The following is a 22,153-nucleotide window of genomic DNA, read 5'->3' on the forward strand; positions in this document are numbered from 1 at the left end:
TGATGCCACAAGCTTGGCACACCTATCCTTGGCCAGTTTCGCCCATTCCTCTTTGCAGCACCTCTCAAGCTCCATCAGGTTGGATGGGAAGCGTCGGTGCACAGCCATTTTAAGATCTCTCCAGAGATGTTCAATCGGATTCAAGTCTGGGCTCTGGCTGGGCCACTCAAGGACATTCACAGAGTTGTCCTGAAGCCACTCCTTTGATATCTTGGCTGTGTGCTTAAGGTCGTTGTCCTGCTGAAGGATGAACCATCGCCCCAGTCTGAGGTCAAGAGCGCTGTAGAGCAGGTTTTCATCCAGGATATCTCTGTACATTGCTGTAGTCATCTTTCCCTTTATCCTGACTAGTCTCCCAGTCCCTGCCGCTGAAAAACATCCCCACAGCATGATGCTGCCACCACCATGCTTCACTGTAGGGATGGTATTGGCCTGGTGATGAGCGGTGCCTGGTTTCCTCCAAACGTGACGCCTGGCATTCACACCGAAGAATTCAATCTTTGTCTCATTAGACCAGAGAATTTTCTTTCTCATGGTCTGAGAGTCCTTCAGGTCCTTTTGGCAAACTCCAGGCGGGCTGCCATGTGCCTTTTACTAAGGAGTGGCTTCTGTCTGGCCACTCTACCATACAGGCCTAATTGGTGCATTGCTGCAGAGATGATTGTCCTTCTGGAAGGTTCTCTCTCCACAGAGGACCTCTGGAGCTCTGACAGAGTGACCATCGGGTTCTTGGTCACCTCCCTGACTAAGGCCCTTCTCCCCCGATCGCTCAGTTTAGATGGCCGGCCAGCTCTAGGAAGAGTCCTGGTGGTTTCGAACTTCTTCCACTTACGGATGATGGAGGCCACTGTGCTCATTGGGACCTTCAAAGTAGCAGAAATTTTTCTGTAACCTTCCCCAGATTTGTGCCTCGAGACAATCCTGTCTCGGAGGTCTACAGACAATTCCTTTGAATTCATGCTTGGTTTGTGCTCTGACATGAACTGTCAACTGTGGGACCTTATATAGACAGGTGTGTGCCTTTCCAAATCATGTCCAATCAACTGAATTTACCACAGTTGGACTCCAATTAAGCTGCAGAAATATCTCAAGGATGATCGGGGGAAACAGGATGCAACCGAGCTCAATTTTGAGCTTAATGGCAAAGGCTGTGAATACTAATGTACATGAGCTTTCTCAATTTTTTTATTTTTAATAAATCTGCAAAAATCTCAAGTAAACTTTTTTCACGTTGTCATTATAGGGTGTTGTGTGTAGAATTCTGAGGGAAAAAATGAATTTAATCCATTTTGGAATAAGGCTATAACATAACAAAATGTGGAAAAAGTGATGTGCTGTGAATACTTTCCGGATGCACTGTATATACTAAAATGAAACTGAAAGAAGAGTGACTTCCCATTTTTTGTCTTTTCAGCACTTTAAATGTCTTTCTTCGTTAGGAGTCTTGCCAATAAGTATTTGTGTAATTTAAATGTTAATTGTGAAACAATATGGGCTTTTAGAAACAATACTACTCTGTTGAGGATTGTGCTGATGTCCGTGGAACTTTATATACTTAAATTCATTTTAACAGGAAAACTCTTAATGTTGCTAAAAGTGATGTATAATTTTTAAATGTTTTTTATGTTTTTCTGTCCCTTTGAAAACTGATCTTTGACCGAACTGTCGAAAGTTTTTATTTCTTACATGTTTAACTAATTACTGTTTGTGTGCCCATTTTTGTTTTATATAACTAACAAGAAGGAGCTGTCATTATTTTATTCTGTGTTAAGTACAACTCTATTGTTAATCACTTGCTTTTAAAATTCCTTGTTTTTTTTATTCACATACGTGATTTGATTTTCCATCTCAGAAATATGTTTTCCAAGCATTTATGAAACTATACTTACTGTAGATTTTTTTTCCCATAACTACATTCTGCACTAGTGATTATAAAACTTTGAAACCCAGTTTTTTAATATTTCACTTTATAGTAAAAAGAGACAGATTTAAAACATGTAAATTTAAAATAATTTTCTGGAATACAGTATAAGAAAAATAATAAGGCGCACATTCTGCTTTTTTATTAGTAGCGTCATCATTTGTGAAAGGCTGTTTCACAGCAATATGTGTTTATTATCCTGCAAAAGTGGATTACAACAGGTTCTGACATGCCATCTGAGACAATAAACTATTTCAGAGTTATGATAAGTAACACAAGAAAGGACAGTTTACAACAGGAAAAAGTAAGCCAAGGGCTTACTTGTCCGCATATACAGCGTTAACAAAAATCAAGCATTTAAAATTTGGCTGTAGCAGACTTCAGGCAATAGAAAGTGTGTGCATTCATAGCCATGAAAGTATTTATACATTTACGCAGTCTTTTTAAATAGTTCCACATTCAGACCATACTTTCTCATATACTGTATTGTCTTCTGTAAAATTAGTTAGACATATTAAAGTAAACCTACGTCCAATGTAAAAAGCTATATTAAAAACTTCCTTTACAGTGTTGCTTGTTACCATTCTACTTTTTCCACCAGGACATTATTTGACTGTGATTGTAAAACATGCTGGATTCTGTCTGGGAATTATCAGGCCATGCAAAGTTTCTATGTGAATTTTAAAGAGAGATTTTTTTTTATTTGTACTGTGAAATATACCCCACAGTTTAATTTATTCAATTAAATCTCTCTCTCTCTCTCTCTCTCTCTCTCTCATATATATATACACAGTGGTGTGAAAAACTATTTGCCCCCTTCCTGATTTCTTATTCTTTTGCATGTTTGTCACACAAAATGTTTCTGATCATCAAACACATTTAACCATTAGTCAAATATAACACAAGTAAACACAAAATGCAGTTTTTAAATGATGGTTTTTATTATTTAGGGAGAAAAAAAATCCAAACCTACATGGCCCTGTGTGAAAAAGTAATTGCCCCCTTGTTAAAAAATAACCTAGCTGTGGTGTATCACACCTGAGTTCAATTTCCGTAGCCACCCCCAGGCCTGATTACTGCCACACCTGTTTCAATCAAGAAATCACTTAAATAGGAGCTGCCTGACACAGAGAAGTAGACCAAAAGCACCTCAAAAGCTAGACATCATGCCAAGATCCAAAGAAATTCAGGAACAAATGAGAACAGAAGTAATTGAGATCTATCAGTCTGGTAAAGGTTATAAAGCCATTTCTAAAGCTTTGGGACTCCAGCGAACCACAGTGAGAACCATTATCCACAAATGGCAAAAACATGGAACAGTGGTGAACCTTCCCAGGAGTGGCCGGCCGACCAAAATTACTCCAAGAGCGCAGAGACGACTCATCCGAGAGGTCACAAAAGACCCCAGGACAACGTCTAAAGAACTGCAGGCCTCACTTGCCTCAATTAAGGTCAGTGTTCACGACTCCACCATAAGAAAGAGACTGGGCAAAAACGGCCTGCATGGCAGATTTCCAAGACGCAAACCACTGTTAAGCAAAAAGAACATTAGGGCTCGTCTCAATTTTGCTAAGAAACATCTCAATGATTGCCAAGACTTTTGGGAAAATACCTTGTGGACTGATGAGACAAAAGTTGAACTTTTTGGAAGGCAAATGTCCCGTTACATCTGGCGTAAAAGGAACACAGCATTTCAGAAAAAGAACATCATACCAACAGTAAAATATGGTGGTGGTAGTGTGATGGTCTGGGGTTGTTTTGCTGCTTCAGGACCTGGAAGGCTTGCTGTGATAGATGGAACCATGAATTCTACTGTCTACCAAAAAATCCTGAAGGAGAATGTCCGGCCATCTGTTCGTCAACTCAATTTGAAGTGATCTTGGGTGCTGCAACAGGACAATGACCCAAAACACACCAGAAAATCCACCTCTGAATGGCTGAAGAAAAACAAAATGAAGACTTTGGAGTGGCCTAGTCAAAGTCCTGACCTGAATCCAATTGAGATGCTATGGCATGACCTTAAAAAGGCGGTTCATGCTAGAAAACCCTCAAATAAAGCTGAATTACAACAATTTTGCAAAGATGAGTGGGCCAAAATTCCTCCAGAGCGCTGTAAAAGACTCATTGCAAGTTATCGCTAACGCTTGATTGCAGTTATTGCTGCTAAGGGTGGCCCAACCAGTTATTAGGTTCAGGGGGCAATTACTTTTTCACACAGGGCCATGTAGGTTTGGATATTTTTTTCTCCCTAAATAATAAAAACCACCATTTACAAACTGCATTTTGTGTTTACTTGTGTTATATTTGACTAATGGTTAAATGTGTTTGATGATCAGAAACATTTTGTGTGACAAACATGCAAAAGAATAAGAAATCAGGAAGGGGGCAAATAGTTTTTCACACCACTGTATGTAATATGGATAAAGGCTGAAGCTCCCTCTTAGAAGTTGTTGGCAGCATATTTTTACAGGACAGTTCACTAAAAGTCCACCCTCCTTATAAACTCAAGGATTTATTTAGAACATATGTAAGATATTTGGTTGAAATTGGACCTAAGTGATATTAATGTTTGACGGCCACAGCTATTGAACCTTGAAAAAGCAATAAAGCTTGGTGAGTCTTCGATAAATATTACATAGGCAAGGCATTAACATTCCATTGCTGTTTCTTCCGCCCCTTACTTATTAGTGATTGTAACCGGCGGTGTAAAATACATTATTCATATTCGGCATGTCACTCAGTGATGGATTGCTGTTTGAGATGCTGTCCGTTAAATAAATCAACAAATAAAAATGCAAATGTTCACATTTCAACAGCGGCTCATGGGTGCCTCAAACACAGAATGAAAAACTCCTAACAGATATTGACAGGCGGTTGGGAGAACAAATGAATATGACAGATTAACTTACAGGGGCTCAAGTTTTTTGTTTCTTCCCTTTACCACTGTGATGCAAGTGCCACTACCCACATCACACTGCAACTAACAGTAAAGGTTATTAAAGTTCAGTTTTCATAACTGTTATAAAATGATCAAGATTCTTTTCTTTCCCTCACTAGTGGGCATTTAAGTTAAATACAACTTTCACATATTTATTTAATCTTGAAAGTTAAGTATTGGTAATTAAAACATAAAGCACAGCAGTGTACATATGGATTTTTATATAACACAGTTTCACGTGCTTCTCAGAACCAGAGACCCAAGGTGGATGAATGTATCATTCATGCTTTAGAAGAAATTATTTTCATTTGGTAGAGGTTGAGCCCCATGTGTATATTCTGGTACGTAAGATTTGCATGTTCTCCATGCATGCACATTATTGTGTTTTGTGGTCACCATGATGTACTGTCATTCTTAGCAATATGGTTTACGTTCATATTCTAGTTGGTTTTAACCATAGAGATTGCACACAATCCTGAAAAAATATATAAAAAAACATTAGTAGTCAACTTTGACCTATTTTAATCAAAATGCTTTCTTATCCTTTCCAAGAATAAGTTATATACTGCACACATAGAATATATGTATATATGTTTTGTGTTTATGTTGAACTTCTTTTTTCGTCCTAGATTTGTTCTGTTTGTATAATATGCTAAGCTTATAAGTAGAATTGTGCAGCATGGTGTATCTATAAGTGAAAGTGCAATTAATATGAATCAGATTGAATTTAATTGAATATGCTTTATCAGTTATGTGGAGTGCACCTGTACCAAAATCTTCTGAGTAGTATTATGTAGATTCTCACATCAGTAAATGTAGGGTATATTAATTCTAAATTACAGTATGCATTGGTTCCATAGAACTGTAAGCTGTGCCCAGTTATCGACTTCAGTTACATCTAATTAGCTCTAAGCTCAAGTGAAATTGAAGCTAGAAGTGACTTTGTCCCATGATGACAAGAGTTTGTGACCCCTATTATAGAGCCTAATAGAATTTCAAAGCAGAAATTGCTTAGCAATTCAGTTGTGAGTTTTAAAAAAAATCTCTAAACACGCTATGTGAAATGCCTTTATGGGTTTGCTGTCAGGGAATAAATGGGAGGCAGGGCAGTCTGATACCTAGAAACATTTTATAATGTGATTCATCATCAAGTTACAAATATAGGATATGAAACAGTGCTGGAAAATGATTACACTGAATAAATGTGCATTCTGATTTTGACACGTACAGTACCCTTTTGAGCATTTAAAAATGCATTACAATGTACTGTATAATGTATCATTTTAAAGCAGTAGATAATCATGATATGCAGTAAGATATGGCAACATTCCTTCATGGAAACCTCTGAATCTTGAAAAATTAAACAGAATTCTTATTAGAGTTTTGTTAATGGTTTATTTCTATATAACTTTAGAGGAAAGGATGATAAATAATAATGAAAAAAGAGATGTAACTCATATAAATGTTTTCCTCACCATAATATTGGAGCGTAAACCTTTTTATCTCATGCTTTATGTTTTTGTTAAATAAACTGGCAATGGAAAAAAAGTTTTATCAATTTTTCTCACTGTAATACCACCTTTGAAAGTGAAATTTCTTACTTCATGACATACTTTTAAATATTAAATGGCATCATCTTTCACATTGTATTCTTCTCCTGTTTAGTATAATAATAATAATAATACATTTTATTTATATAGTGCCTTTTCCATGCTCAAGGCACTTCACAGACTTTAAGATAGAACGACAGGGTATACAGTATATAGCATTGTACAAACCAGATAAATAAATAAAGTAGATTAAGACAGTAAATTCAGAGAAAAAAAGCCTAACAGACAACATAATTGATGGTCTAGCACACACACAGGTTACATGAGCATCTTGACATAAAGGTAAACTGAGAGAAGGGTAGTAAAGTCAAGTAGAGCTAAAAGCCTTCCTGAACAGATGAGTTTTGAGTAAAATAAGATAAAGGATGAATATTAACAGCTGTGCAGGATCATAAGAATATGACAGTAAAGCATGCCTTTATGTGTTTAATTACCTCATTTTAATATACTTCATAAGATCGAAATACAGCTAAGATAACAGTTTACCTATTCTATCTGATATTACACAGTACCTGTACCCTCTTCTTCTGCACCCGTACATTTGTAATGTGTGCAAAATGTGGTTTTGCATTGTCTTGTTGAAAAATGCATGGATGTCCCTGGAAATTATGTCGTCTTAAAAGCAGCATATGTTGCTGTAAAATCTCAGTCATTTCCTGCATTAATGCTGCCATCACAGACATATAAATTACTTTTCCTAAGGGCACTGACACAACCCCATACCATGACAGAATTTTGGACTTGTTGCTGATTACAGTCTGGATGTTCTTTTTCATGTTTGGGCCAGAGCACACAGTGTTCATTTCTTTCAAACCAGATCTGGAATACTGATTCCTCTCACCACAGTACATGTTTTCACTGTGTGTAGCTATTATTATTATTTCACTCAAGATCTCTTAATGGTAAAGCGCTGGTGGTATCAGAATTCATTACAGACTCCAACCTTGACATGCTTTGCCTAACAGAAATCTGGCAAAAAACAAACATTTTTACATCTCTCATGGTGGCGACACCATCTGGATACATTTACTTCACAGAGCCTCTCAGCTCAAGACAAGGAATAGGAGTCGAAATAATTGTTAGAACTGAACTAAACATCAAAAGAATCCCAATTGACTGCTCATTGTCTTTCAAGAGTCTGGCTCTTAAGCTAATAACAAAATCAGGTCCTATCTTAATCATTGTTCAATATCACCCTCCAAATAACATGCATCTTTTTTTTATCTAATCTGACTGAATTATTAACCCACTTAAGTTTCCTTTCGTAGAGAGTCATTCTTCTTGGCGATTTCAACATCCATATTAACATTACTACATGTAAGCTGAGAATTGAATTCCTATCCTTACTGGACTGTTTTGACTTGATGCAACATGTTGATTTTCCTACTCACTCTGGTCTTATATTGGACTTGATCTACACATCTGGCTTATCTGTCAGCAACACTTATAGCAGTGATTTAGGACTCTCTGATCATAAAGCAGTACTTTTCACTGTCTCATTACCTCTCCCTCATCTTACCTGTAAATGTCAAATTTCTTTCAGAAACCTTAAAAATTTCTGTCCTTCTATCCTTTCTAGTTCCATTTTTGATCTTTTTCTCTCTTCACCTATTCCATCAATGCTAGATAGTCTTGTTGATCGCTATAACATAGCCCTTCTTTCAGCACTAGATAAAACAGCTCCTTTAAAGCATAAGAAGGTTTCCTTTAAGCGTTCAGCTTCAGGTTACAATTCAGAGTTACCATCTATGAAAGCAGTTGGCCAATGCCTTGAGAGAATATCAAGTAAGCCTGGCCTTACTATGCATTTCCAGGCTTTCTCTGCCCACCAAAGAGCTTACAGGGATTCCCTAACTGCAGCCAATAACACACATTATGGCAGAATAATAGAAAGTAGAAATAATAACCCAAGGGCTTTATTCTCTGTAGTTAATAAGCTATTTTAACCTGCATCTGGCCCAATTACCTCGTCTACCGAAGTCTGTGAAAAATTCCTCCACTATTTCTGCAATAAAATTAAATATCTAAATAATTCAACTAACACAAATCCATCATCCATTTATATATTTCCCTGAGTTCCTACTCCATCTAGCTCTTTTTTTAAATCTTCACCAGTCACCTCTGCATTTGTTAATGACCCACTTTGTAAAATGAGGCCAACTACCTGTGTACTGGACCCCATCCCCACCACACTTCTTAAATCCTGCATTCATGCCATAATCCCAACTGTTACGACAATAATTAATACATCACTTGACACTGACTTTCTGCTAGCCACTATTAAAATTGTTTCTGTAACCCCACTGTTAAAAAAAAAAGTCTGGTCTTGATGCTGACAATCTTAACAATTTTCGGCCTATTTTTCACTTACCTTTTCTGTCAAAAGTTCTTGAGCATGTTGTAGCTGCTTACAGCAGCAGACTCTGGACAAACCAGCATATTAATTTTGTTAGATCTTATTGCAGCATTTGATACTGTCAGACATTACATTCTACTGTACAGAATGGAGAACATGCTGGGTATCTCTGGCACTGCCCCCCAGTGGTTTAATTCCTGCCTGACTGACAGGCAAGAGTTTGTTGTTGTCTTGGCAACAGCAGATCCATCTCAGCGCCAGTCACACAAGTGGTTCCTAAGGGCTCTGTCCTCGGCCCTCTGCTCTTCTGTATCTATATACTTCCCCTTGGCCATATCATTTGTAGCTATGGCCTGGGTTATCATTTTTAAGCAGATGATAATCAACTCTATTTCAATGTTAAAAGTGATACTTCATCAGGGCTTTCTTAGCTCGCAACTTGCCTCAGTGAAATTAACACTAGAATTACCAAAGCTTACGATAAAACTCGTAATTCCGGCACACCTTAAATCTGCTCGCACCTCTCCATTCAGCGTCTTTTATCTTGTAAATTTGTCGATAAGCCCAAGCAGCCTGCTATACCATCCTCCCACTGCCGCAGAAACAGCAAAAACCTCTCCCAACTCAAGCCTTGTGTATCCGGGAGTGAGGCAGTACCTAGAGTTATATAGGCTAAAAAATATATCGTTATTTGGAACAGATACATTTCATGTGTGTTCCATGTCTACAAAGATCTACGTAAGTGTAGGATGAAAGGAAATGTTGAACACATGCCTAAAAGACAAACTTTTTCCATGTTTTAGTACTAACGACAAAATTTTGACATGTAGTGTATAATGTTTTAAGACTGAAGTCCAAATATCAAATAAGCACTTTCACAAAAGGTACAAGTATAACAGAATAAGTGCGCTTTTATTCAAGACTATAACCGAAGAAAAAAAAAATCAGTTTAGTGTGGCTTGTTGTCTTGACTTCTTTGGTAGTACAGCGGTAAAAACTGCTGACTCCTATTCAAAAGGTTGCAGGTTGTGAGTCTTCATGTGTACCAAAGTAAACGTTTTGAGTAGTGAGCTGCTCTTATTGTTACTATTATACAATAAAAAACATATATTTCATTTGAGTCTGTAACAGCCGGTGTAAATGTATGGTACTTGTAAAGGTTAGCATTTTCTTTTTAATTCCGTTTTATTCTCTCAGTCGCATTCACACATGCCCCGATCTGACACTGCCTTTTTCAAATAAAGACGAGCTATAACAGAGGTGAACTCAGATCGGAGAAAGAGAACAGAAGCCCTCCCCGCAAGAAACATCCACTCACATATAAGAACAATGCCACTACACCAGGCGTAAGAGCTATAGATTCTTCAGTATGCTACCGACTCTCCACGCTAGTGTTTAGACCTGGCAGTGCCATGCTGACACTTTAGTACATGAGCAGTGGTACTACGAGAATACAGTCAGACTTCTTTTTTTGGCCACATACACCGTCAGATCTAAACACTATCATGGCAAATTGCTTACGTACTAAAGTGACTATAGCTGCAGGTGGAAGTCCCATTTTACTTTATGGTGCCAAGCAGAGTTTTGCGGTGGCGCAGCAGTCTATTAGCCATTGAAAACGCTGTAAAGAAGCTGTCTTTTGTTACGGTCCTGCCTTTGTCCAGTCTGATAATGGTCACAGGACATTGTATCTTTGATTGCTGGTACAACAAATAGTTCTGAGCAGGCATCAACCGTAGTACCAATTGTGGTCATTGCTGCTCTTGTGAAAAGAATGTAGATAAATGGCATTAACACAGAGAGGCAGAGGCAAGTTCGTTGTACCACATGACCATCACTGAGAGAATAAAAATTAATAATAAAAAAGAAAGCGCTAACTTTTACAAGTAGCCAAAATTTACACGGAGTGTTACAGACTCAAATCAAATATATGTTTTTATTATATTATAGTGATAATAATAATAGCAACTCACTACTCAAAATGTGAAGCGCCAAGACTCAAACCGGCAACCTTTTGGTTGTAAGGCAGCAGTTCTTACCTCGGCACCATCCAAGAATACATATTAGCTTTCTGTCGATTGACATTTGAGCTTGGGATTTTAGCTCATTGACAGCAACATACAAATTGAATGTTTTTTTTTTTTTAATTTTTTTACTTTGGTTATATGCTTGAATAAAAGCGCATGTGTTTATTTCATATTTGGACTAAAGTCTTCACACATTATACACTTCACGTCATTATTAGTACAACATGCAAAAAGTTTCTGCTTTAGGTGTGTGTCCAACATTTCTTGCGTTGCATTTCCTTTCATCCTACACTTACCCAGATCTTTGTAGACACAGAACACACATGAAATGCATGTATTCCAAATAATGATTATACTGTATTATTTACCTTATATAATTCCAGGCATCTCACACGCAGATAAGAAGCCTTGGCTTGAGCTGGGAGAACGTTTTGCCCAAGAAGAGCTCCATCGGGGTGGGTGGGATAGAAGGCTGCTTGCTGCTTGTGCTCATCGACACATTTACAAAACAAAAGACGCTAATGGAGAGGTGCGAAGGAATTTAAGGTGGGCCGGGATTACTAGTCTTTTCGTAGGTTTCAGGGATTCTAGTATTAAGAAAATGAGCTCCTTCTCAATCACTCTTGACAGTGATCTCATCAGACCTTCTTCTAATGGAAAGAATTTCGGTGTCATTTTTGATTCATCCCTTTCTTATTCCATCCACATAAACCACATTTAGAAAATTTCCTAGTTTAACCTCTGTAACATATCTTGTGTTCGCTGATTCCTTTCATTTTCTGATGCTGAGAAATTGTCCATGCTTTTATTATATCCCACATTGATTATTGTAACTCCCTACTGGCAAGTGTCCCCTCTAATATTTTATCACAGCTTCAGTTGATTCAAAACTCTGCTGTACGGACCTGCAACAGCGAGTACATAACACTCATCCTGCTACACCTCCACTGGCTCCCTGTGTCTTACATAATTAACTTGCAAAATTTCAAAAGACCTGGCACCGGACTACAACAGTGACCTTCTCCATCACTTTGCTCCTGTTCGCCCACTAAGGTCCTCAGATTCTGGCAATCTTGTTGTGCCTTATACTAACGTGCACTCTATGGGAGACCAGGCCTTTAGCTCTATAGCACCCAGACTTTGGAATGACATCCCTAAATTAATGAGATCAGCTGACTCCACTGATTCTTTTAAAATACAGCTTAAAAATCATCTGTTCATGAAGGCTTTTAACTTAACCTGAAATTCTGCCTACTCTTTCTGTCTTCCTCTATTCAGATGTTCAGTATAATTTGTGTGTGTGTTATATCATAAATGATGTTATTTGCTATGTTTTCTTTTAGTATTGAATTTACTCTGGTTTATTGTCTTTTATTCTATTTAATGCCTTTGTATATCCTGTATCCATCTGATTCTATTCAGGAAACATCTGTATCCAATGTTACATATACCTGTTGTTTCTTTATGAGACTCTGTGAAGCGTCTTGAGCATGGGAAAAGAGCTATATAAATAAAATGTATTATTATTAGTAGTAATACTATTAGTATTATTATTATCCCAGATGCCCACAGAAGTCAACACTGCTTCTGTTCATGGCTACCATAAGGCTTCTTTTTTGCATAGTAAACGTTTAGGTGGCATTTGTGAATGTAACTTCATATTGTAGTGCTTGACAAAAGTTTGCAAAATAATCCTTTGTCCATGTGGTTATATGAGCTATTGATGAGTGACGGTTCTTAATGCAGTGCTGTCTGAGGGATGTAATGAACACCTTAACTGGAAGGAGCATGTGTGATACTTATAGAGTAATTGTTTTTAAAAATAAATGGTTTAAGCACAGTTAGACTAATAGTTAACTAAGGTTGTAGTGCAGTTGTGTTGCAATTATAGAGAAATTTGAAATTAAATAAAATCAAGTCTGAGATATGTACAGTAGGTCATCAGAGTGTTTGGCTCCCTCAGGTGAGATGCTAGGTGTTCTGTTTGTGATGCCAAACTGTAGAACCGCAATAAATTAGGAGTACTCATTCCATAATGAAATGGCTAAAACTCCAGTTTGGATCAAGGTTTTTATTTTAATACTCTAAGAACTGAAAACACGAGTAGAAACTTTATTTATACTGTTCAGTCATTTTAAAGATACATTGTAGATCTGTATTGTACACTTAACATTGTTAACAACTAGGACAAAAATACATTCTAGGCTCCAAAACCCTCAAGGCCATTGGTACATTCATTTCTGACCATATAAACGCACACATCTCTCTCTCTCTCTCTCTCTCTCTCTCTCTCTCAATCTTAGCTATTTAACTTTATTTCTTTTTCAAGGCTTTCCTTCAAAGTTAGTGGCAGGATCTATTTTATGCACTAAATACCACAGTAATAATACACGTTTTGCTCTATTTATTAATGGTTCGTGTTCTAGAATCACCATAATTTAGTATGGTGTTGTTTTTTTGGAGTTCCCAACCAAACAAAATGTCATTGGTCGTTTTAACATATTTTAATTTAAAAGAAAATTAAAACATGAATTCATTTTTTTTAGTTACTGTTGCTGTTTTAATAATTATACTACCCTTTTTGTTTAAGTTATCCTCAAAATCCTAACTATGGTTATAGTACTACATTAAATGTTTCTTTTCATCCATTTAAAAACATTTGTTGTTTGCTAGTAAAATATTTGCATGTTTAACATTATTATATTTCACTGCCTTTAAATATAGTGCTGTATATACATTAGCACCCTCACGGTTTACAAACCCACTGTCCTGTAAATTTAGTAGTATTGTAGGAAAGAGAAATTAATCGATTGATGTTGATCAATCAATCAACTAGTTAACCACCCTCTTTTTATTTTGACAGCACCAGTAATCTGAAATTATGGTAAGACTCCCACTTTATTTTCCTTGCCTATCTTTGTGGTTTCAGGATTCTCACCTGCTAGACTTACAGATACTCAACTGCGTCACATTCTTTAAAAAAAAAACAGAATAATACAATTTTAGTAATAAACTAAAGCTAAATAGAAAGGTGATATTTGCATTCTCTCTTTTCTGAAGAAATGCAATAAGGACAGTTGAGACAAAGAAACAAATGAGATGGAAAAGGTTGTTGCTTGCTCATTTAGAGATGTAAATGAAGCACAGGTTTTTGTTTCTTGACATTATACTAAATATGAGGTTATCCGTTTCAGTGATGATCTTAACCTTCACTTTGATAAGAACTAAAAACACATGACCTATTCTAATTTTTGATCCACTTTTTTTTTTTTTTAAAACAGAATGAAAATGTATCAACTCATTCATGGTTATATGTTTGATTTAGTCAGCTCATTGTGACATCATACTGGCACTTCTTCTTCCCTAAATGTTATTACATTAGATATCATTTCAGGCAATGTAAAGTGATGTAACACATATTACAGAAAATAAGAAAATTCTAACACAAAAAGGATATTCAACTTGACAAAGCTCATAATTTACTAATCATTTTGCACATTTGAATAATGTCAAATCAAGATATCATGGTAGCAGGCTGAATCTTTAAAATATTCTTTGTGAGAACAAGAACAGGTGCCATTCACCTTAATTATTTTCATAATTTTTAACACTCATATGGTTGCTCAAGATCGTCTTTAAAAGGAAGAGAACAATTTCCTATAATATTCATTCACTTTTAAGTATACACTGCCAAACTGCTGTGGACAGTTGCTTAGTCAGACCTGTTAAACTGTATCAAAATAACACTTTTAAAATATTTCTATAGTCTTAATTAAAAACTACTTTTGTTTTACATCATAACTCAAATGACTGACTGAAAAATACCTTGATTTGGACTCAGCTCAGGCTGCTCTATGTATTGACAAGAGTGTTGTTTCTTTCACATTTGCACATGGGGATGGACTAGCAGTGTATATTTTTGAAGATTTGCACAGCTTATCAGATTGAGTTAAGCACTTTCTAAAAACCTTAAATTTGAAGGAATATTACCAGATTATGCCTTGCAGTGGTGCAGTGTTTTCATAACATTTTTGGACATTTGGCATTTCATATATAAGCCCAAATACATTTTGGACTTCACATATAAATGGCAAATTATTATCTGCATAAAGCTTTCAGCTGTATTAGGTATGTCTGAGTAACTTTTAAATATGAAGCTCTAAAGTAGAGCAACCTGCTTTACTGTGTTATAGATCCATAGCATAGATGACTTAAAGTCAGATACCTGTGCACACTATAGGTCTATAACACCCAAACATTCAGGTTAGTGGTTTGAGTTACACAGTTTACACATGTCATTGGACTGAGTTATATTTTTTATCTCATTGCAGCATCCCGAATTTTGCATCAATGTTGAAAGAAAAGCAAAAGACAGTAAATCTTTATCATCTTTGTGTCATAAGATGAAACTCTCTCTGGCTGTATTTTATGGTAATGAATGCTATTCTGCCTTTTAACTCACTCATAGAAAACACTACTGTGTATGTGTTAAATATCTCAGTTTTGCTTCAATAAGGGTTTCCCTACTAAGACACATAGAACTGATAAGAAAGATACACAAGTGGAATTTTGCATTATGACTATAAAAGTTTCTGGACAAATGATTTGACTGGTTCAAGTTTTTTAAGGTATTCTTTACCAGAACAAAGGATACCATAGGAACATGTATTTTAAGCTTTCTGACCACAGGCTGACACTTACTTACATATGGCAGACTGAGACCAGCATCTGGAAGTGAACTCTGATGAAGCTACACCGTCACTATAAACTACTGTAGGTGTTCACATATCTGTCTGTCTGTCTCTCTTTGGAGCTGGGCACTCTGGAATAAAATTTTGGAGAATCACTAGGTCTAACCACCTCTTCCATGACTGAACCCAGACATACTTCAAGAAGGGAACCTCTGTACCTAATCTCTTACATAAGACATTTATATGTCACATTAGCATGATGCCAGTTTGTATCATACTTTTCCTGGGAAGCTGTAGAGAACACAGCAATGACCCTACATCCCAAAGTGAACTTAGAGGGAGGGGGGAAAAATATCGTGTGTCAAAGACAAAGGAGTGCACTCCATTGCAAGTCCTTCAGTTGAACCCCAAAAAATATTATATGAAAAAGGTTGAAAATTTATCTATAGAGCACATTTAAAACAACATAGTAATGCTGTGGGCCAAAGTGCTTTACAATAATAGAATAAAAGAAAAACAAAACAACATAAAAAAACATAAATAGAAATAAAATATATGAACATAAAATAAGATATATAATAAACAGAAGTAATGTTATATAATCACAAAGAGGAGACCTTCAGTATTACTGAAGGTTACGGAATGCAAGTGAATAGAAATGAGTTTTTAATCTTGTTTTGAACAGTTCAATTGTAGACGACTCCTTTATGTAATGAGGTAAAGAGTTCCACAGGCGAGGGGCAGCAGCTGTAAAAGCCCTGTCCCCCTTGGTTTTACACTTGGTGTGAGGGACAACCAGAGACAACTGACCAGAAGATCTTAGCACTCTGGATGGCTGGTGTAAAACACACAATTCAGATAAATAGGCAGGAGCAAGTCCATGTAAAGATTTAAAAACTAGCAGCAAGATTTTAAAATCAAATTGAAAACTGACAGGCAGCCAGTGTAAGGAAGCTAAAATAGGAGAAACAGAGTCATACTTTCTTGGCCCAACCAGAAAGCGAGCGACAGCATTTTGGATGAACTGTAACCTGTATATCAGAGATTTGTTAATCCCAGAATACAGTGAGTTGCAGTAATCGATGCGAGAAAAAATAAAAGCATGAGTTGAGTTGATTTGTTGCAGAGTTGCAGACAGGAATATAAACCTGAGTATCATCAGCATGGCAGTGAAAAGAAATGTTAAATTTCCTAAAAATCGCTCCAATAGGGTGAAGGTATATAAAGAATAAGATAGGACCCAAAATGGATCCCTGAGGAACACCATATTTAAGAGGAGCAGTAGATGAAAAAGAGGAATTTAAAGTCACTGAAAAGTGTCTACCAGTTAAATATGACCTGAACAAGTTAAGAGCAGCCCCTTTAAGCCCAACAAGGTGTTCAAGCCGCATCAGCAATATCTCATGGTCAATAGTGTCAAAGGCAGCAGTTAGGTCAAGGAGGAGAAGGACTGCCGCATCACCTGAGTCCGTAATAATAGAGATGTTGTTGAACACTTTCAGGAGTGCCGTTTCAACACTATGATAACGCCTGAAGCCAGATTGGTATAGTTGATATGTATTGATTTCATCATAACATAATGCTTCAATTTTAGAAGAAAGTGATTTTAACTGTTGTATGTTTTGTATTAAAGTGCATCAGGTATCTGCATGTCTTAGAATATATATTTTTGAGAGAGCCTTTACTATTTGATATACTTGATATTGCGAATACATGGTTGTCATACATTGAAATAAAATGAACAACAGATAGTACCTCTCAGATACTACTAAAACATTAAGATGCATTTTATTAGGTGGACACCACCTGTATATGTTTACACACATGCAGTATTGTAATTGACAGACATACTGTAAGGGATTTGGCTTCAGGTCATACAATGAGTTTTTACATTCATCACTTGTGGTTTTCAGTGTTCTCTGTCTTGTGATCACATCTGCTTGTTTTAGATATGATTCATGTGGCTATTGGCAAGTGTATTTTCATAATCTGGTTGACCTTGATATAATATTGCTCTTCTTTTCTCTTCTAGTTGTGACACATCACTTATTGAGTTATTAAACTCATTGAGTCCTATTTCCAAATCTGTCCAAAGAAGGACTGTAGCTGCACAACAACCCATGGAAGGCTCTGGGCGTACCTGCTCAGCTCCAAGATTCCTTCATGAAGAGGAAGATGAGACAGATTTTCAGGAGAGCCAAATCTTGGAAGATATCTTCTTTATTTGCTGATGGGTAGCTTGTGATTTCCCCAACAGTATATCATAATAAATAACATAAAGCAATGTTATCTAATCTTCAGTAACCATCATTTAGTTCATTGAAAGAGTGACATCCTTTTTCAGGTGCTTATTATGTAACCTCAAGGACTCTTTAAATCATAGCTGTAAGTACAGAAAGATTCTTCCAATCTGACTGTTTAGAGATTGGACCAAGATATATGTATTTTCTAATGAACAATTTTTGTTTCCTTCAGTACTTAGTTTTTTTGGAATGTAATCAGCTTTATTAAACCGGTAGTCTGGGGACTGTCCATTTGTTGACCAGCTCCTCAAAAGCATCAATGTTCATATGAGCTTGAAAGCCATTCAATTCAATGTAGAATAAAGATGAATGCACTTCAGTTTCACAAAAGCTTGAAATGTAGTAGAGCTCTCCATCAGTATATCTTTTATATTAAAGCCTCAACATTTGATATAATTTTCTTAATAGTAATAGATCATGGATTTTAATATTATGATTCTGTATTAATAAAAATTTTATGTAATAATATTTTACAATGTTCCTTAATTTTTATTTGTTCTGTTGTAAGGACTGTTTTTTTTTGTTCTTAGCAGACTAATGAAATTAGAAATAGCGACATGAAATGCTTTTAGGCTATAATCATTATGGGTGTTTATTCTGAGTCAAATGTAGACTTGCTATTTTCTACCAAACTCAACCGTTTCTGAGAATCGTACAGTAAATTTATTATCTGCTTCTATTTTCTTCTTACGCATTTATTTTCTTAAATGTCTTTGCCTTTGCTTTCATAAGATGGCCTCCTGTCCCATAAACCTCATCAGCTGCCAAAATATCTGCTAAGTATCTTGCCAGTCACATTATCACAGTCTGTTCTAATGTTACTATTTAGAAAATAGAAACATATGTTTCACAGGTGAAAGGAGAATGTTAAGTCCATCAAGCACTCTTTGTTAACTAATCGCTAAGATCAATGAAGATACTTTTTAAAGATTTCAGGGTTTTTCTGCTTCCACTGCATGGCTTTGTATCTTTTTCTAGATAACCCTTGGAATTAATGAAGTTTATCTAATCTAATCTAATGACCCTTTGTGACCAAAGCACCCTTGATTACGTCAAGATGGTGTAACCCCTGATTTAAGATCATTATTGTTGTTTAATGCATTTTTGTGTGAAAACAAGAATAGATCTGTTTAAATAATATTTAATGATGAAATGGCATTATCCATCTGAAAAGACTGTACACATACATTAAATGGTTTCAACCTTATAGACTGTAGTTCATTCTAGTGCAATTAAATCTATTAATCTTCAGTGCTCAAGCTACACACTTAACACAGTACCAGTTTAGTCTTGGTTTTCTGCTGCCTCAAGAGAAGCTTGAGCTCATCGCATGCAGCAGGAGGAAAAAGCAGCTGTATGAAACTTGCAAATAGTTAAGTTTTATAATGATTAAAATAAGTGGGTTTTTTTCTTAGTACAGTATACAGTATAGCAAGAGGTATCAAATAAGAAATTAAGTAGTTCTTGTTGAAATTGCCCCTTAGTTGCTGTGTAGGCTGTGACTAATAATTGTGTACTTGTTTCTTGAGCTGCATCGTATCCTCCTGGTGCAGTGATTATTACTGCCGCATGAAAGCTTCTGTAACTATTATGTTGGTAATGGTAAATCATGCCCTTTTTACAGCTTTTCTCTGCTATATAAATGCAAGTATAATTCTTTGATTTGAGTTTAGTATCCTTTTTTTTAGCTCTGTTTCTTATTTATTTATTTTTGCTGTAAAACTTTTATAGATATATGCTATTAAATGGAGCATTAATTATAAGCAAAAGATGGATGACATTGACCCCTGCCTTTCAGCCAGCAATGACAAAAGGGTAATTTAAATAGCGCATAAATTAAATATTTGTTTATATATATGTTAGGACTAATGCTCGATTAAAAAATGTAATTGCAACTAATCACCCAATTAAAATTTTTAATCAAAATTAACTGCATATTGCTCGCAATTTCCTTCAAGCATATTAATATTTTTCTATAAAGCAGGAATACTCTGATTAATTTCTAATACAAAACAGTTCTATTAATACCTTGCCTATACATATTTAATTATTTCAGTGAGCAGTTTTGTGTAACCAAACCACCACCCCAGGGGTTTCGTATAATATTTGGGAAAACCAGTACATATGGTCTAGACTGCTATGTTGCTAGACAACACACCAAAAGCACTAACGATTACACAAATTATTAAATATTAAAAAACAGAAACATAAAATCATGTTTCAGTTTTTTTGTGTAATAAGCACTGTTATAGCTCAGGTTGTGCTTAATAATAATAATAATAATGCATTTTATTTATAGGGGCACTTTACATTAGCAGTAAATCTCAAAGTGCAACATAAAAAGTTTAAACAAAGGCAAGGCAAGATAAAAACAGATAAAAACAACAATAATTATAGCATTCTTGTTAATAAGCTTTCCTAAATAGAAAAGTCTTTAGCTGTTTTTTAAAACAGCCACAATCTGCTGTGTTTTTAGACTCTCTGGTAGGGCATTCCAGAGCCGTGGAGCAGCAGCTGCAAAGGCTCGGTCTCCCATTGTATGAAGTTTGGTCACAGAGAGGCGAAGGCGGTAGGTATTTGTAGTGGATTGTAATATAAGGAATTCCTTAAGATATTGTGGAGCATTTCCATGGATACACTGGTGAGTAAACAGAGTTTGTATTCGATACGGAGATAGATAGGGAGCCAATGAAGTGATCGAAGGATTTGTGAAATGTGTTCATATTTCCGCACCCTCATCAGGATTCTTGCAACACTATTTTGAATTGGAGCTTTTGAAGGCTCTTGTTGGGTATCCCAATGAGGAGTGCATTACAATAGTCCAGTCTGGATGAGACAAAGGCATGAACCAGCTTTTAGGCATCACAAAGGGAGAGGTAGGGACAGAGATTGGCTATGTTTCGGAGATGAAGGAATGTAATTTTACAAAGGTCATAGATATGTATATCAAATGACAGATGGGAGTCTAACTTGACACCCAGATTTGTAACAGAAGGGTAGAGGGTAATGGTACGGTCAGAAAAGGAAATACAATTTACAGAGGAACGAAGTTGATGGGGGGTGCCAATTAAAAGAGCTTCAGTTTTGGTGTTCTTCAGCTTGAGGAAGTTCTTGGACATCCAGGCCTCAATCTCAGCCAAGCAAGAGGAAAAAGTTGATGGAGGTGTAAGAGAAGTTGAATCCAGTCTCACATAGAGCTGCATATCATCGGCATAGCAATGGAATGAAACTCCATGCTTGCGGATGATGTGACCCAGGGGTAGTATATAGATATTAAAGAGGGTCGGCCCAAGGACTGATCCTTGTGGGACCCCACAGGTGACAGTGTGGGTATGAGATTTAGCATCCCCCAAGGCTACATATTCAGTTCTGTCTGTAAGATAGGACTCAAACCACTCCAAAGCAATGCCAGAAAGTCCAATTGTATAGTGAAGATGATGAAGGAGAATATTATGATCTACTGTATCAAATGCAGCTGTAAGGTCCAGGAGGATAAGGAGTGATGGAGAGCCATGGTCAGCAGCCATCAGGAGGTCATTGGTGACTCTAACCAGGGCTCTCTCGGTGCTGTGAGAAGTTCAGAAACCAGACTGAAATTTTTCAGATTGAATTTTTTGAGGTGATCCTGAAGCTGAAACTGTGTGATACACATGAAACAACTCCGCAGCTGTTACCTGGACAGTAGAAATCATTAATTAGATTGGAAATATGTATAGATTATTCTTTTAAGTACCAAAGGATACATTGAAAAAACTTTAAAAATGTATATGATAGGTTTGTTTATTTAGATGTTTTAAATTGCACATTGTCCTAGAATCTATCATTTATGAATTATAAAATACTTATAAAATTCTAAAACCTTTCAGCCCAGATGGATTTAAAATATTAGTATGCTCAGTTTGCACTGATTATTGCCTTTTTTATTGCTTAAAATGTAATATAGGCTATAATGTAAGCTAAAGTAGGTAACATACAATTAATTTAACAACAACATGCCATGTCTGCTTTTGGCAGTATGAGTGAGGTATAACAAATAAAGTGATTCCAGTCTATGTCATCTGCTGCTTAGCTGCTCAGACATGTGTAGCACTGTGCTGATTCAGGTCAGGTATCCCTCCATGCACAACTGAGAAAGGTTAATATCACCATAGTAATGTTTATTACTTTGTGTGAATTATCTTGTTCTGGACATTCTGCTGTACTAAGTGATGTGACTAATTTTTTTTTTATAGACAATGTGTGAAAGCAGCATAATGGCAAGGATGACACTGACGCATGGTCTCATTCAGAGCACTGTGTTTGTCTGT

At 36.3% G+C, this 22,153-nt stretch overlaps 1 protein-coding gene across 3 annotated transcripts in view; it reads left to right on the forward strand.

Annotated features, from left to right (window-relative positions):
* kiaa1328 (KIAA1328 ortholog) overlaps nucleotides 1-17,802 on the forward strand; it is a 427,478-nt gene extending 409,676 nt beyond the window's left edge. For all 3 annotated transcript variants that reach the window (XM_051930087.1, XM_051930086.1, XM_051930088.1), the window contains one exon: nucleotides 17,576-17,802. In XM_051930087.1, the coding sequence (XP_051786047.1) occupies nucleotides 17,576-17,774 (199 nt within the window). In that variant the 3' untranslated portion in view covers nucleotides 17,775-17,802. The remainder of the gene's footprint in view (nucleotides 1-17,575) is intronic.
* The last annotated feature ends 4,351 nt before the right edge of the window (nucleotides 17,803-22,153 follow it).

This window comes from Erpetoichthys calabaricus, chromosome 7 (genome assembly GCF_900747795.2).
Source record: "Erpetoichthys calabaricus chromosome 7, fErpCal1.3, whole genome shotgun sequence".
NCBI classification, from domain to species: domain Eukaryota; kingdom Metazoa; phylum Chordata; class Cladistia; order Polypteriformes; family Polypteridae; genus Erpetoichthys; species Erpetoichthys calabaricus.